The sequence below is a fragment of the Lithobates pipiens genome, unplaced genomic scaffold (assembly GCF_037356315.1).
Source record: "Lithobates pipiens isolate NorthernLeopardFrog02 unplaced genomic scaffold, aLitPip1_a1.2 Scaffold_162, whole genome shotgun sequence".
NCBI lineage: Eukaryota > Metazoa > Chordata > Amphibia > Anura > Ranidae > Lithobates > Lithobates pipiens.
This window is the reverse complement of record NW_027507750.1, coordinates 2,795,215-2,811,675: the sequence shown is the minus strand read 5'-3', so window position 1 is coordinate 2,811,675 and position 16,461 is coordinate 2,795,215. Positions and strand designations below refer to the sequence as shown.

At 49.6% G+C, this 16,461-nt stretch overlaps 1 protein-coding gene across 1 annotated transcript in view; it reads right to left on the bottom strand.

The window, feature by feature from the left end:
• UNC5D (unc-5 netrin receptor D) overlaps positions 1–16,461 on the bottom strand; it is a 1,128,748-nt gene that overhangs the window by 337,728 nt on the left and 774,559 nt on the right. Inside the window, 1 exon segment of the mRNA XM_077484820.1 lies at positions 12,255–12,287. Within this exon segment, the coding sequence (XP_077340946.1) occupies positions 12,255–12,287 (33 nt within the window).

Below are 16,461 nucleotides of genomic sequence, written 5' to 3'. Positions count from 1 at the left end.
CCGCTGCCCTATACTGCAGCAGTCCTTCAGCGGTATAGGGACTGACGTACAGTCTGCTAAACACTAATACACAACCTGCTTGGTCCACAAAAGTTCTTATAAGGACTGGTAACTTGGTATAGGGTGCTACGGTACATAGGCTTGAGTGCGGTACAGTCTGCTGTTCTGTAAGGACCGCTATCGGTCCACAATAGATAGGGTTGACGTGCACCACTGCTGACCGCTCACCTATACTGCAGCAGTCCTTCAGCGGTATAGGGACTGACGTACAGTCTGCTAATCACTAACACACAACCTGCTTGTTCCACAAAAGTTCTTATAAGGACTGGTAACTTGGTATAGGGTGCTACGGTACATAGGCTTGAGTGCGGTACAGTCTGCTGTTCTGTAAGGACCGCTATCGGTCCACAATAGATAGGGTTGACGTGCACCACTGCTGACCGCTGCCCTATACTGCAGCAGTCCTTCAGCGGTATAGGGACTGACGTACAGTCTGCTAAACACTAATACACAACCTGCTTGGTCCACAAAAGTTCTTATAAGGACTGGTAACTTGGTATAGGGTGCTACGGTACATAGGCTTGAGTGCGGTACAGTCTGCTGTTCTGTAAGGACCGCTATAGGTCCACAATAGATAGGGTTGACGTGCACCACTGCTGACCGCTCACCTATACTGCAGCAGTCCTTCAGCGGTATAGGGACTAAGAGTTTTGTCACAGGGTCATTTAAAAAATGACATGCAGAGGAAGAGGCAGGCCCTTCCGCAGGGGTGGTAGGGGTAGGGCAGGAGCAACAGGCTTGAGCCAAAGTGGGAAGTTGCAGAAGGTGCGTTCAATTACTTTAAAGGATGCACCAGACTTGGTTGAGTGGCTCGCTCAGCCTTACTCTTCTGCACCCTCCTCATCCTCTCGATCTGCACCCTCTTCTTCACTCTCTGCTATGTGCACCCCCAAAGACACTACCACCAACAACACGACCACCACCACCACCACCACATACCTTCCGCTTGAGTCACTGGAATTATTTTCCGATCCATATCAAGAGGACATTTCTGATGCGCAGCCACTCTTGGTATTGGATCAGGAAGAGGAGGTAGCAACAAGCGCTACTCAGCAGTCTGACGCCAGTACCCAGATCAGCCCAAGGAGGAGGTTGGTCCCCGGTGTTGCTGCCTACTCCGAGATCTCTACTTATAGCGGTGGGGAAGGTGACGTTGATGATGACGTGTCTAGTGATGTCACGTGGGTGCCCACAAGAGAGGAAGAGGAGGGGAGTTCAGAGGGAGATATGGACCAGCAGATAGGGAGGAGAAGCAGCAATGACTTACATTGCACAGCAGGGACAAAGCAGACTGCAAATGTATCAGGAGCGAGTCATCGACCATGTACGGTCACATCTGGCGCTCCCAGGACACCGGCACATGGCTCCGCAGTGTGGGCTTTTTTTAACGTGTCCGCTGCTGACAATAGCGTTGCCATCTGCAATCTTTGCAGTCAACGCGTTAGTCGCGGTAAGCCCAATACTCACCTAGGGACGACCGCCTTAAGAAGGCACATGAGCAGCCATCACCGAGCCCAGTGGGAGCAACGGAACACACAAAGCCACACTGCAGGCTCTCACCGTCCAGCCTCGTCTTCTACTTCTCCTTCTCCTCTCTCCTCACAATTGTCCTCCACTCCACCTTCCATCACGCCAAGCTCACATTTTTCTGCAAAAAGGCAGGCTTCCGTGGGCCTAATGTTTGAGCGTAAAAAAATGATGATGCCGGATAACCCTCTTGCCCAACGGTTGGCGGCTGGCTTGTCAGAACTCATAGCCCGCCAACTACTGCCATATAAACTGGTGGACTCGGAGGCCTTTCGCAAATTTGTGGCCATTGGAACACCACAATGGAAGGTCCCAGGAAGGAAGTATTTCTCAGAGAAGGGCATCCCAGAGCTATATGGCCATGTTCAGCGGCAAGTGAATGTATCTCTGGCACACAGTGTCGGTGCCAAGATACATCTGACCACAGACACGTGGTCTAGCAAACACGGGCAGGGAAGGTATATCAGTTTTACTGCCCACTGGGTGAACCTTCTGACGGCCGTCAAGCATGTAACCCGTGGCACCCGTGTAGATTTGGTTTTACCGCCACGGATTGCATGCAGGCCTGACTCTTCTTCTCCTCCTCCTACTCCATCCTCCTCCCTCTCCTCCTCAGCTGCCTCCTCCTTTTCCGCTGCTAGCGTCTCTTCCACTGCACCGCCCAAGCTCCCCAGAACCTATTCCACATGCCAGGTGAGACGTTGCCATGCCGTGCTGCGTCTGTTGTGCCTGGAAGCAAAGAGCCACACTGGCCCGGCACTCCTTTCAGCTTTGCGTTCACAGGCAGATGAGTGGCTAACACCGCTCAATTTGACAGTTGGTAAAGTGGTGTGTGACAACGGTGCCAATCTGCTTAGCGCATTGAAACAGGGCAAAATCACGCACGTGCCGTGCATGGCACACGTCTTAAACTTGGTCGTGCAGCGATTCCTTGTCAAATACCCTGGGGTCCATGACATCTTGCGGCAGGCAAGGAAAATCTCGGCCCATTTCAGAAGATCTTACACGGCCATGGCTCGCCTTGCTGACATTCAGCGGCGACACCATCTGCCGGTCAGACGTCTTATTTGCGATTGCCCGACGCGATGGAACTCAACCTTCTATATGCTTGATAGGCTGCTCCAGCAGAAACGTGCAGTTAACGTCTACCTGTATGAACTCTGCGAAAGAAACGGTTCTGGGGAGCTGGGTTTTTTTTCACCGCGCCAGTGGCTGCTCATGCGCGACACATGCAGACTTCTGCGGCCATTTGAGGAGATCACCAAACTGGTCAGTCGCAGCCATGGCGCCATCAGTGACATGGTACCTTATGCCTTCTTTCTGGAGCGTGCATTGCGTCGTGTCATTGATCAGGCTGTGGAGGAGCAGGAGCGGGAAGATGAGGAAGTCGCAATGCTGGATGAATTCCCAGGGGGGGCTACTCTATCTGAGACAAGTCAACAACAGGAGTCTGATGAGGAGTCAGAGGAGGATGGTGCCGGGGCGGATGAGCAGGAGCAAGAAGAGCATGCTTTAAACCTTTCTGGGATCCCTGTTGTGCGAGGATGGGGAGAGGAGAATGAAGAGGACGACATTATCCTGGATGATGAGCAGGAGCCAGGCCACCACACCGCTTCCACTTTAGTGCAAATGGGGGCCTTCATGCTCCAGTGTTTTAATAGGGACCCCCGTATAAAAAGCATGAGGGTCAAGGACCAGTACTGGGTGGCAACGTACTTAGACCCCCGGTACAAACACAAAATGGCGGAAATGTTACCGCCGTCGCAGAGGGCTGTCAGAATGCAGCACTTCCAGGCCTTGCTTCGAGAAATGCTGCATTCTGCTTTTGCGTGCGCTGGCAGAGGAGCAATTCCCACTCCCAGAGAAGGATTTGCGGGTACCAATCCAACAGCGCCTGCAAGAAGAGGCCGGTTTGAAGATGTGTTGGTGACTTCGGATATGAGGTCATTCTTTCAGCCGACCCATCGACAGGTGTCATCCGGATCCAGCATCAGGGAACGCCTAGACCGTCAGGTGTCCGACTACATTGGGTTAACGGCCGATGTGGACGCTCTGAGGAGTGATGAACCCCTAGACTACTGGGTGGGCAGGCTTGACCTCTGGCCAGAGCTTGCCCAATTTGCAATCGAACTGTTGGCTTGCCCCTCATCCAGTGTCCTGTCCGAAAGGACGTTCAGCGCAGCAGGGGGGATTGTGACCGATAAGCGTACTCGCCTAGCTCACCACAGTGTTAACTACCTCACATTTCTAAAAATGAATGAGGCATGGATCTCGGAGGAATTCAACACATGTGACCAGTAGACCATGTATATGTCTATAAACTATTTTTTTAATCAAGCACACAGACCTTCTTAATTCATTTGGCTCACTTCCTTGACCCAAAAAAGCACACCGTACTATATGCCCCTACCCTCCTCTTTGAAGAGGTTGAGCGGTGTCATATTTCTACTGGGGCTGCTTATGATATCCCTGTGCTGTGCTGACTTCCTCCTGGGGGTTCTTATTATGAAGGGATCACACTATCCCTGTGCTGTGCTGACTTCCTCCTGGGGGTTCTTATTATGAGGGGATCACACCATCCCTGTGCTGTGCTGACTTCCTCCTGGGGCTGCTTACGGTGCTGCTGTCAGTGCTGTATGTCACGGTGCTGCTGTCAGCGCTGTATGTCACGGTGCTGCTGTCAGCGCTGTATGTCACGGTGCTGCTGTCAGCGCTGTATGTCACGGTGCTGCTGTCAGCGCTGTATGTCACGGTGCTGCTGTCAGCGCTGTATGTCACGGTGCTGCTGTCAGCGCTGTATGTCACGGTGCTGCTGTCAGCGCTGTATGTCACGGTGCTGCTGTCAGCGCTGTATGTCACGGTGCTGCTGTCAGCGCTGTATGTCACGGTGCTGCTGTCAGCGCTGTATGTCACGGTGCTGCTGTCAGCGCTGTATGTCACGGTGCTGCTGTCAGCGCTGTATGTCACGGTGCTGCTGTCAGTGCTCTGTATTACGGTGCTGCTGTCAGATGCCTCTATCACGGTGCATGTGTCATTCCGGTATGTCACGCTGCTGGTGATCATCTCCTGCACCCTCTTCTTTGCCTACCCTGGTCCCTGACCTTCCCTCTCCTCCATTGCCTTCATTAGCTCCATAGTCCTGAATTGTTAGAACAATTTCCCAAATAAAATAAAAATGCTTGTAGTTATCGATCCCAAATTCACCTCATACATGTATTATGTCATTGTCCAGATGGTGGGACTACGTTTTACCCCCTAATAATTACCACGTGGCCGCAAATTCGACATGAAGGTTTGCAAAGTTCGCCTCCCATTGAAGTCAATGGGGCCCGCGGCGAACGTTCGGTTTCGCGAACGTTTGGGTCCGTTCGCATTTCGCGTTCGCGAAACGTCCCGTCGGAAGTTCGTCCATCACTACTACTCATTTTGGCCAAGCAGTCTACCCTAACTGGCCTGTACCTGAGCAACTTTGCCCTGCTGCTACTACAACCGAGGGACTTTACCCACTTCTGAAGCCTCTTTGTTCTACTTTTAAGGAGAAGTCTTCTATCTGCTATCAGCAAGGACTTCACAAGAGCTGAGCCAAGAGATCAGTTAGATGTCCTCAAGTGTAAATTTCTCACAAAATTAAACTTTACTATCCCACTGTGCTGCAGGATAACTTATCTAGAATCAGACACCAGGGGTGGATTCATTAAAAGGCAAATGGGCTGTTCACTTTGCAAGGGCATTTTCCCCAGAGCTTAATGAATGTGGTGAAAATTCATGTTGCAAAGAGTACCCAATCACGTGCAAGGAAAGCCCCGATTTTATACTTTTCTTCGTACATGATTGGGTATTCGAAGTGAACACAGCGTGACCTTACTCACTAAGCTGAACATTCACTTTGGTGCTGAACAATCTCTACCCTTTTACTAAACCAACCCCAACATGCACCAAAACGTGTCTTGGGAGGAAACGGATTAAAGAAGAATCCCAGGCATGGATATATTATACATAGCTACACTGTTCCAGCTTGGACCAATATAGCTTTGTATATATCATACCTGGCCGATGCTTAAAGTAGGCACCTCTACCACACCGCTAGTACCATGTTCTCCACTGGCTTCTAGGTCCCGTACTGAGTAAATGCCTTGTTGCATTTAAAACATAGGAGGTCTGCCACTCAGCAAGGTGTCCTTTAGAAGCTACTTTGTATTTTCTGAATCAATGCAAAGTGTTCTCTGATTGGATGAGGTGGAGAGGATGATGTCACTGTCCCCCACCTCTCCATCTCATCCAATCAGAGAATGCTTTGCATTCACTTCAAAAATGCAAAGCAATCTCTGAATGGCATCCATCCTCCTGTGTTCACAATGCAACAGGCAGCCTCTCAGAATGGGACCAGAAAGCTATTAGAGATGGAGTAGAGGTGTAGTAGTGATTCCCACTACAGTAATTTCCAGCTTCCAGGGGGATCAGCCACGTGTGGTATATAGATGGTTATAGTGGTCCAAGCTGGAACAATTTACCTATGTGTAAAATATCCATACCTGGTGGATGGTTTGTTCAGTAAGACAGCACAAAGAGAGATGTGAAGAGTGCAGTAACAGCCAGTCAGAAAGCTCCTTGCTTCCTTTACCATTGTATAATGCAATCTGGTTGGCTACAATGTCTAACTGCACCTTGCACTGTATATGATTATGAATGGTGGACTGGGGTTTGACCGATATCTTACCTGTGAGCAAAGTTTGGTGCTGTCCTTCTGAGCAGAGCCAAACCCATAGCAACATCTAGCCCAAAATCCAACAAAGTATAACAAGGTGCTAAAATGACCTTTTATAGACCATTAACACTTTGCAAGTCACAAGACATTCGAGGTGTGTCTAAAAAGCTTGGGAGAATGGTCTGATATCTCAACGGCAACATGGGCTATGGGCCATGGGGTACACGTGACTATCAGGGAAAACCCGCAGTGGAACGTAGTCAGTGTGAGAGGTCACAGTACAATGGAGCAACGAGGAAACATCAAATTCTGCTACAAATTGGGGGAAATGGCAATGGAGACGCATGAATTGTTGGTGTCAGTGTACGGGGATGGAAGCCGTGAGCAGATAATGTGCTTACGGCTGGTTCAAAAGCTTTCACGACGGGAAGGAAACGACTGAGGATGAGTTATGTTCGACTAGAGGCGATTCAGTTCGCATTGTGCGCTATACAAGTATTTCATTCATTCATTCATTCACTTAGGTCGGCCGTTAACAAGAAGACATGATGGAGCGAGTGCGACAAATGTTGGCCCAAAATCAGCGACTGACTCTACGATTGATGTCAGGTGAATTGAGCATTAGCAAGGACACAGTGCGCACCATTGTCCGCAAAGATTTGGGTGAGCGGAAGATCTGTTCCCGGGTTTGTGCAGCACAAGCTGACAGGCGAACACAAAGAAAACGGATGGAAACCTCTGGAGATTTCATTACCATGTGTGACCGGGGTCCATCCTTTCTTCCAACCATCGTCACAGGGGATGAGACTGGGTGCTACCAGTTCTATCCGCAATCCAAACGGCAATCGATGGAATGGCGTTCACCGGTTTCCCCGTAACCCAAACAGAGTCCCCTTTAAAAGTGAAGGCAATGTTTTGAGGACGTGGTGGCAATCCAAGAATGTGTGACAGCGGTTCTGCGATCGATTCCTAAAAAAAGGCCTTTGCTGAAAGTTTCCAGAAGCTTTATGAGCGTAGCCAATGGCATATTGTGAAGGATGGCAATCATTTTGAAGGCCAATAAGGGTAATTTGCATCTTCTGTTTTGTTTGTTTTCTGATATAATTCAACCAACTTTTTAGATGCACCTCGTATGCCACCATCATTTTTTTCCCTGTCGTGTTTATCATGCTTTATTGCACAATACTGAGACACTCAGGCTATAGAGCAGCCTTTCTCAACCTTTTCAACCCCGAGGAACCCTTCATATAGTTCTCCGGTCTCGGGGGGAACCCCAGCTAACAATTAGAAATCTACAACTCGTGATACATTAGTGTGATGGTCAGTGGGAAGGATGGCCCTTACATTTGTGGTCATTGGGAAGAATGGTCCTTACACTTGTGGTCATTGGGAGTAATGGTCCTTACACTTGTGGTCAGTGGGAAGAATGGTCCTTACACTTGTGGTCATTGGGAGTAATGGTCCTTACACTTGTGGTCAGTGGGAAGAATGGTCCTTACACTTGTGGTCAGTGGGAAGAATGGTCCTTACACTTGTGGTCAGTGGGAAGAATGGTCCTCACACTTGTGGTCATTGGGAAGAATGGTCCTTACACTTGTGGTCATTGGGGGGAATGGTCCTTACACTTGTGGTCAGTGGGAAGAAAGGTCCTTACACTTGTGGTCAGTGGGAAGAATGGTCCTTACACTTGTGGTCATTGGGAAGAATGGTCCTTACACTTGTGGTCATTGGGAAGAATGGTCCTCACATTTGTGGTCATTGGGAAGAATGGTCCTCACACTTGTGGTCATTGGGAAGAATGGTCCTTACACTTGTGGTCATTGGGAAGAATGGTCCTTACACTTGTGGTCAGTGGGAAGAATGGTCCTTACACTTGTGGTCATTGGGAAGAATTACCTCCTTACAGATACCTAAAAAGATCAATGGTGTGAGTGGGAACTTATCCAAGAGGCATAATTGGCCCAATGCTGAAGGAACCCCTACAACCTCTGGAGGAACCCTGGTTGAGAATCACTGCCCTAGAGACTTAAGCTGCTGTGAACTGGTGAACTGGTAATAATGAAATCCTTGTGTCCACAAAACAACAATGGAGGACTTGGATTTGAAGTTTATTTTTAGTAAGGTCTACTAGTGTGTGTGTGTGTGTGTGTGTGTGTGTGTATGACCGGAATCAGCCAATAAGCACCCAGCAATCCACCCACTATATAAAATTTTTATAATACCTTTATACATGATGGAAGATCAGACTCTAGTCTTGCCTACAAATGGCTGGTCCGGTGGTCTGCCCTTGGCCTAACCTTCAGCATTTTTGTTGGGTGAGATCAGCGTGCACATTGCAGCAACAATTCACCAAAACTTTCCATGTTCAGAACATCCACAAGGCCTCCAGGCCTCACAATGGGGGATACTTTTTTACCAATAATTTTTTGCTTGGATGGGATTTGGGGGTTTTTGATGGCAGGCTGAAAGATGTTGATTGAATATACAGAAAATGTTTGCAGTAACTTTAGTGAAATACTGATCCTGATCACCAATGTCACCCAGAATGGAAGTGAGGGTAAATCCAAAACTTTCACGTAGCTCCCCTATGTTATGGCTTTGCCGTAGTCAACTAAGTTAAGATCTATCTGTAAGGTCTTATTGGGTTCTCTCTAAATCTGGTGGTTGATTACTCCTGCCTGGTGTTGGAAGAAAGGTCTTATTGGGTTCTCTCTAAATCTGGTGGTTGATTACTCCTGCCTGGTGTTGGAAGAATGATCCAGCAATAGTATTGGAGGGTCAACCATGGGGGGAGTTATGAATGTTTATTGGATTCTAGGCAATCCCTGGGAGGCTGACCCAGAAGGTATGGCTGAGGGGAAAATAAATATTTGGGAGGATCTGATCAGAGCTCTCTCCTCCCTGACCACAGCCCCCCCCCCCCTCCACAGGACGGGGCATGTGTGTTTCAGAGAAGCTACTACTACTCAGCAGGTGCCATATGCCGAGGGGCTTGAGGAAAATTACCTGTAGAAGGGCTGGAGAGGGAAACCTCCACTGAAGGGTGTTGCAGGGGTGTTGGGCAGATACTGCCCTTGAACATTGTGAGCAGGGCTGGATTAACGTAGGGGCTATTGGAGCTGCAGCTCCAGGCCCCTACCTTAATATAGGCCCAGCCACCCACAAAGAACACACTGCTCACGAAAATCAATGGGCCAACAGAGTTCTCCCCCGACGGGCCCTGCATTCCGCATGCACCGCCTGGGCAGGGTGGTGGTGTGGATAATGGACGCCACATGAGCAGTAATAATGGAAGCTTGGGGCATGCCAGTTCAGGGCTCTTGCAGAATTCTGGGGCTTCCATAGTGTTAGGCCTGTTCGGCTGCACTCTTTCAGCTCAGAGTGCACGCAAATGCCAGGCTTCCCTTGTTGGCATGCGGCGTTTGGAGTTTGGAGTTTGGACACATGCCAACACAGGCTCTTAGAAACACAGAAGGGTGCCCAGTAAAAAGGTCCACCAAAATCCTCAGCACCAAGCACATGATGCTCTTAGAAAGAGGGGGTAAGGTGCGCTATGGAAATTACAATATTGCTGGAAGTTTTAAATAAACTGACAGGATCAAGTATGTAAGAGAATATGTATAGGGGAAAACATGAAAAAAAATTGAAAAAAAAAAAATATATATATATATATATGGAAAACGGGAAGGGCTGCCACTACCATATGTGACCAACCTGACAGATTGGGAAAAGACGTGAAGTGCTAAGGTGGCAGCTCCGGCGCTCGCCTGCTTTTAATTGCACACCTGTGCCATATAAGAACCAATCTAAACAAAAATGTGTAACTATCACCCAAAATGCTGGATTATTGTTTGCAAATTACATGAAAAATACAGATATAAACAAAATATGAAAAATGTGTAGAAATATGCAATATTAAAATATAAACATATATAATCGCTAAAAAAAACCTGCAATATTAGAAAGTGCATGTGTGCATTCCAAAAACCACGGCTGGTACCGTCAAGAAGTGCTGTGTGCTTATATCAGTGCAAGAAAACGTATAATAAAAATACTTTATACTTTAACCTCCATCAAAAACCTCTCAGCGTATGAAATCGCAAAAAAAATGCAAAAAATAAAAACATAGAATAATAGAAATTCAAAAAAGAATAGTGCCCCATCCTCCCCATAGAGGGAGGAATGATGACAATTGTTGGTATCAGTGGGAAGAATAGTTCACGTTCGTTGGTGTCAGTAGGAAGAATAGTGCCCCATCATTGGTGTCAGTGGGAGGAATAGTGCCCCATCATTGGTGTCAGTGGGAGGAATAGTGCCCCATCATTGGTGTCAGTGGGAGGAATAGTGCCCCATCAATGGTATCAGTGGGAAGAATAGTTCACGTTCGTTGGTGTCAGTAGGAAGAATAGTGCCCCATCATTGGTGTCAGTGGGGGGAATAGTGCCCCATCATTGGTGTCAGTGGGAGGAATAGTGCCCCATCATTGGTGTCAGTGGGAGGAATAGTGCCCCATCATTGGTGTCAGTGGGAGGAATAGTGCCCCATCATTGGTATCAGTGGGAGGAATAGTGCCCAACATTGGTGTCAGTGGAAGGAATAGTGTCCCACCATTGGTGTCCGTGGGAGGAATTTTGCCCCATCAATGGTGTCAGTGGGAGTAATAGTGCCCCATCATTGGGGTCAGTGGCTAGAAATAGTACCCCATTGTTGGTGTCAGTGGGAGGAATAGTGTTCCATCATTGGTGTCAGTGGGAGGAATAGTGTTCCATCATTAGTGTCAGTGGGAGTAATAGTGCCCCATCATTGGTGTCAGTGGGAGGAATTGTGCCCCATCATTGGTGTCAGTGGGAGGAATAGTGCCCCATCATTGGGGTCAGTGGAAGGAATAGTGCCCCATCATTGGTATCAGTGGGAGGAATTGTGCCCCATCATTGGTGTCAGTGGGAGGAATAGTGCCCCATCATTGGGGTCAGTGGGAGGAATAGTGTCCCATCATTGGTATCAGTGGAAGGAATAGTGTCCCATCATTGGTGTCCGTGGGAGGAATTTTGCCCCATCAATGGTGTCAGTGGGAGTAATAGTGCCCCATCATTGGGGTCAGTGGCTAGAAATAGTACCCCATTGTTGGTGTCAGTGGGAGGAATAGTGTTCCATCATTGGTGTCAGTGGGAGTAATAGTGCCCCATCATTGGTGTCAGTGGGAGGAATTGTGCCCCATCATTGGTGTCAGTGGGAGGAATTGTGCCCCATCATTGGTGTCAGTGGGAGGAATAGTGCCCCATCATTGGGGTCAGTGGAAGGAATAGTGTCCCATCATTGGTATCAGTGGGAGGAATAGTGCCCCATCATTGGTGTCAGTGGGAGGAATAGTGCCCCATCATTGGTGTCAGTGGGGGGGAATAGTGCCCCATCATTGGTATCAGTGGGAGGAATAGTGCCCCATCATTGGTATCAGTGGGAGGAATAGTGCCCCATCATTGGTGTCAGTGGGAGGAATAGTGTCCCATCATTGGTGTCAGTGGGAGGAATAGTGCCCCATCATTGGTGTCAGTGGGAGGAATTTTGCCCCATCATTGGTGTCAGTGGGAGGAATAGTGCCCCATCATTGGTGTCAGGGAAAGGAATAATGTTCCAAGGGCTGGATAAAGACAAGCAAAGGGCCACATCTGGCCTGTAGACTTGAGTTTGGAGACCACTGATCTAGAACATCCATCCCCCAGTCGTTGTCTAGCTGGGCCTCGGTGGGATTTAAGCTGCACCCATTTTTGCCAGCTTGATCAGGACATGTGAGAATATACAGTATGACTTTTGCTGAGTGGTAGTGAATGTTTTGGGCAATGACTGAACCCCGAAATGTATGACACCATCCGCCCATCTCCACCCCCCCCTCATGACTCTTTCATTATCGGGGGTCTCACAGATATTTCTATATATTTACAGATAACAAAGGGAAGAGACTTACTTTCCGGGTTAATTTCATGAAGAGGTTTTTTCTCTAAAAAAAGAGAGAAAAAAGAAATGGAAGAAAGGTGTGTATAATATTTATGCTGCATGCAAATTATCTCAATATCTCATATGTGAAAAATGGGGGGAGGGGGGCTCTTCTATGAAAGCAAAACTGTAGGAAAGAACATTCACCCGCTAACAGCCAATCAACGTATTTGCTTCATATAATTCCGGACAGGGAATGAAGTACCTCTCCGGTTTGGCAATTGAACATTTTCCTCCGGCTCTCATAGAAGAGTTTTGCTATATGTAGAGCTCGGCACACATCACCTGTTCCTCTCTCCTGAAGGTCACATTGACTCATTCAATTTCACGTTCCTTTACCCGCCAACATGCCGGGTGTCAGGATTCAGATTTGAACCCGCAAACTCTGTGGTGTCTGGCTCTGGCTCTTTACTCCTTTGCTCCTTTACTCCTCCCATGAACTTCCAGGTCTAGAGTGGTTGTAAAGGCACGAGGTTACATTCTATGCATGAAGGTTAAAAAAAAAAAAAAACTCCTGGGTGCAGCATCCACCCTAGCCCCCCTTAATACTTACTTGAGCCCCCTCTCAATCCACAAATGTCCACAAGAGCCTTGCCTTTCTGGGGGCTTGCACTCCTGATTGGCTTTTGGCAGCATTTTGGATGGTGACAGGGGATAATAATTGTCTTAGGCTCATTGATGGAGGTGGAAGGGAAAGATCATTGATAGAGGTGGGGGGGGGGGGGGGCTCATTGGAGGTGGTGAGGGAAGGCTCATTGATGGAGGTGGGGGGAGGGAAGGCTCATTGATGGAGGTGGGGAAGGAAGGCTCACTGATGGATGTGGGGAGAGAAGGCTCATTGATGGAGGTGGGGTGGGAAGGCTCATTGATGGAGGTGGGGAGTGAAGGGAGGCTCGTTGATGGAGGTGGGGGGAGGCTCATCAATGGAGTGGGGGGAGGGGAGGCTCATTGATGGAGGTGAGGAGGGAAGGCTCATTGATGGAGGTGGGGAGGGAAGGCTCATTGATGGAGGTGGGGAGGGAAGGTTCATTCATAGAGGTGGGGAGGGAGGACTCATTGGTGGAGGTGGGGGGGGATCATTGATGGAGATGGGGAGGGAAGGCTCATTGATGAAGGTGGGGGAGGGCTCATTGATGGAGGTGGGGAGGAAAGGCTCATTGATGGGGGTGAGGAAGGAAGGCTCATTGATGGAGGTGGGGAGGGAAGGCTCATTGATGGAGGTGGAGGGAAGGCTTATTGATGGAGGTGGGGAGGGAAGGCTCATTGATGGAGGTGGGGAGGGAAGGTTCATTGATGGAGGTGGGGAGGGAAGGCTCATTGATGGAGGTGAGGAGGGAAGGCTCATTGATGGAGGTGAGGAGGGAAGGCTCATTGATAGAGGTGGAGAGGGTTCCTTAATGAAGGTGGGGAGGGAAGGCTCATTGATAGAGGTGGGGAGGGAAGGCATTGATGGAGGTGGGGAGGGAAGGCTCATTGATGGAGGTGGGGAGGGAAGGCTCATTGATGGAGGTGGGGAGGGAAGGTTCATTCATAGAGGTGGGGAGGGAGTGCTCATTGATGGAGGTGGGGGGGGGGGGGCTCATTGATGGAGGTAGGGAGGGAAGGCTCATTGATGGAGGTGGAGGGGGCTCCTTAATGAAGGTGGGGAGGGAAGGCTCATTGATAGAGGTGGGGAGGTAAGGTTCATTCATAGAGGTGGGGAGGGGGGGCTCATTGATGGAGGTGAGGAGGGAAGGCTCATTGATGGAGGTGGGGGGGGCTCATTAATGGAGGCGGGGAGGGAAGGCTCATTGATAGAGGTGGGGAGGGAATGCTCATTCATAGAAGTGGGGAGGGAGGGCTCATTGATGGAGGTGGGGGGGGGGCTCATTGATGGAGGTAGGGAGGGAAGGCTCATTGATGGAGGTGGAGGGGGCTCCTTAATGAAGGTGGGGAGGGAAGGCTCATTGATAGAGGTGGGGAGGTAAGGTTCATTCATAGAGGTGGGGAGGGGGGGCTCATTGATGGAGGTGAGGAGGGAAGGCTCATTGATGGAGGTGGGGGGGGCTCATTAATGGAGGCGGGGAGGGAAGGCTCATTGATAGAGGTGGGGAGGGAATGCTCATTCATAGAAGTGGGGAGGGAGGGCTCATTGATGGAGGTGGGGGGGGGGGGGGGGCTCATTGATGGAGGTAGGGAGGGAAGGCTCATTGATGGAGGTGGAGGGGGTTTCTTAATGAAGGTGGGGAGGGAAGGCTCATTGATAGAGGTGGGGAGGGAAGGCTCATTGATAGAGATGGGGAGGGAAGGCTCATTGATGGAGGTGGGGAGGGAAGGCTCATTGATAGAGGTGGGGAGGGAAGGCTCATTGATGGAGGTGGGGAGGGAAGGCTCATTGATGAAGGTGGGGAGGGAAGGCTCATTGATGGAGGTGGGGAGGGAAGGTTCATTCATAGAGGTGGGGAGGGAGGACTCATTGGTGGAGGTGGGGGGGATCATTGATGGAGATGGGGAGGGAAGGCTCATTGATGAAGGTGGGGAGGGAAGGCTCATTGATGGAGGTGGAGGGGGTTCCTTAATGAAGGTGGGGAGGGAGGGCTCATTGATGGAGGTGGGGGGGGGGGGCTCATTGATAGAGGTGGGGAGGGAAGGCTCATTGATGGAGGTGGAGGGGGTTCCTTAATGAAGGTGGGGAGGGAAGGCTCATTGATAGAGATGGGGAGGGAAGGCTCATTGATGGAGGTGGGGAGGGAAGGCTCATTGATAGAGATGGGGAGGGAAGGCTCATTGATGGAGGTGGGGAGGGAAGGCCCATTGATGGAGGTGGGGAGGGAAGACTCATTGATGGAGGTGGGGAGGGAAGGCTCATTCATAGAGGTGGGGAGGGAGCACTCATTGGTGGAGGTGGGGGGGGGGGGGGCTCATTGATGGAGGTGGGGAGGGAAGGCTCATTGATGGGGGTGAGGAAGGAAGGCTCATTGATGGAGGTGGGGGAGGGAAGGCTCATTGATGGAGGTGGGGAGGGAAGGCTCATTGATGGAGGTGGGGAGGGAAGGCTCATTGATGGAGGTGGGGAGGGAAGGCTCATTGATGGAGGTGGGGAGGGAAGGCTCATTGATGGGGGTGAGGAAGGAAGGCTCATTGATGGAGGTGGGGAGGGAAGGCTCATTGATGGAGGTGGGGAGGGAAGGCTCATTGATGGAGGTGGGGAGGGAAGGCTCATTGATGGAGGTGGGGAGGGAAGGCTCATTAATGGAGGTGGGATGAAGTCTCATTCATGGAGGGGGAAGGCTCATTGATGGAGGTGGGGGGGGGGGGGGGGCTGGCCTGTGTAGTCCAATAAAAGAGCTACTGGAGCACAAATTGTTGTAGTAGATTACATTGGTGCTGATAGAAGGGTGTCAGAGCATACAGAACATTGCAGTTTCTTGTGTATGGGGCTGTTTAGCCGCAGACTGGTCAGGCTGCCAATGCTAACCCATGTTCACAGCCAAAAGTGCCTACAATGGGCACGTGGACATCAAAACTGGAGCTTGGAGCAATGGAAGAAGGTGTCTTCGAGCTGTAGTTCTCCAGATCTCAATCCAACTGAGCTGATCTGTGGGAAGTGTTGGAAAAACAATTCCGACCCATGGAGGCCCCACCTCACAACTTACACGACTTAAAGAATCTGCTGCTGACCACTTGGTGTCAGATACCCCAGCATATCTTCAGAGGCCTAGTGGAGTCCATGCCTCGATGGGTCAGAGCTGTTTTGATGGCAAAAGGGGGACTCACTCAATATTATGTGGGTGGTCATAATCTTGTGGCTGATCGATGTATACTATATATATACTGCATATAAAATACAATCTCCCAACAAATCCCCTTAGTGTTTGGACATGAATGACGGAATGAAATTGGTATCACTGTTGACAATACGGTTGCAGAAAATGGAATTTGGCTTTTAATGTCCTTAATGATGGCCTAACGTATTTCAGGGTAGACATGGCAGAAATAAGACATCACATCTCTTAAAATATTATGTATTGGACAGCGCTGCCTGACTGATTGACAAATAATTTCCGCGAGCAGCAATTATCCGCCTTTGGCGCTCTTATCTCACCACAGACTGTTCAGCATGTTACAGACTCACAGAGCTGACAGCATTTCACAAGTAACAAGATATTTTGATTGAGTTTGAGAATCACACAAAATGG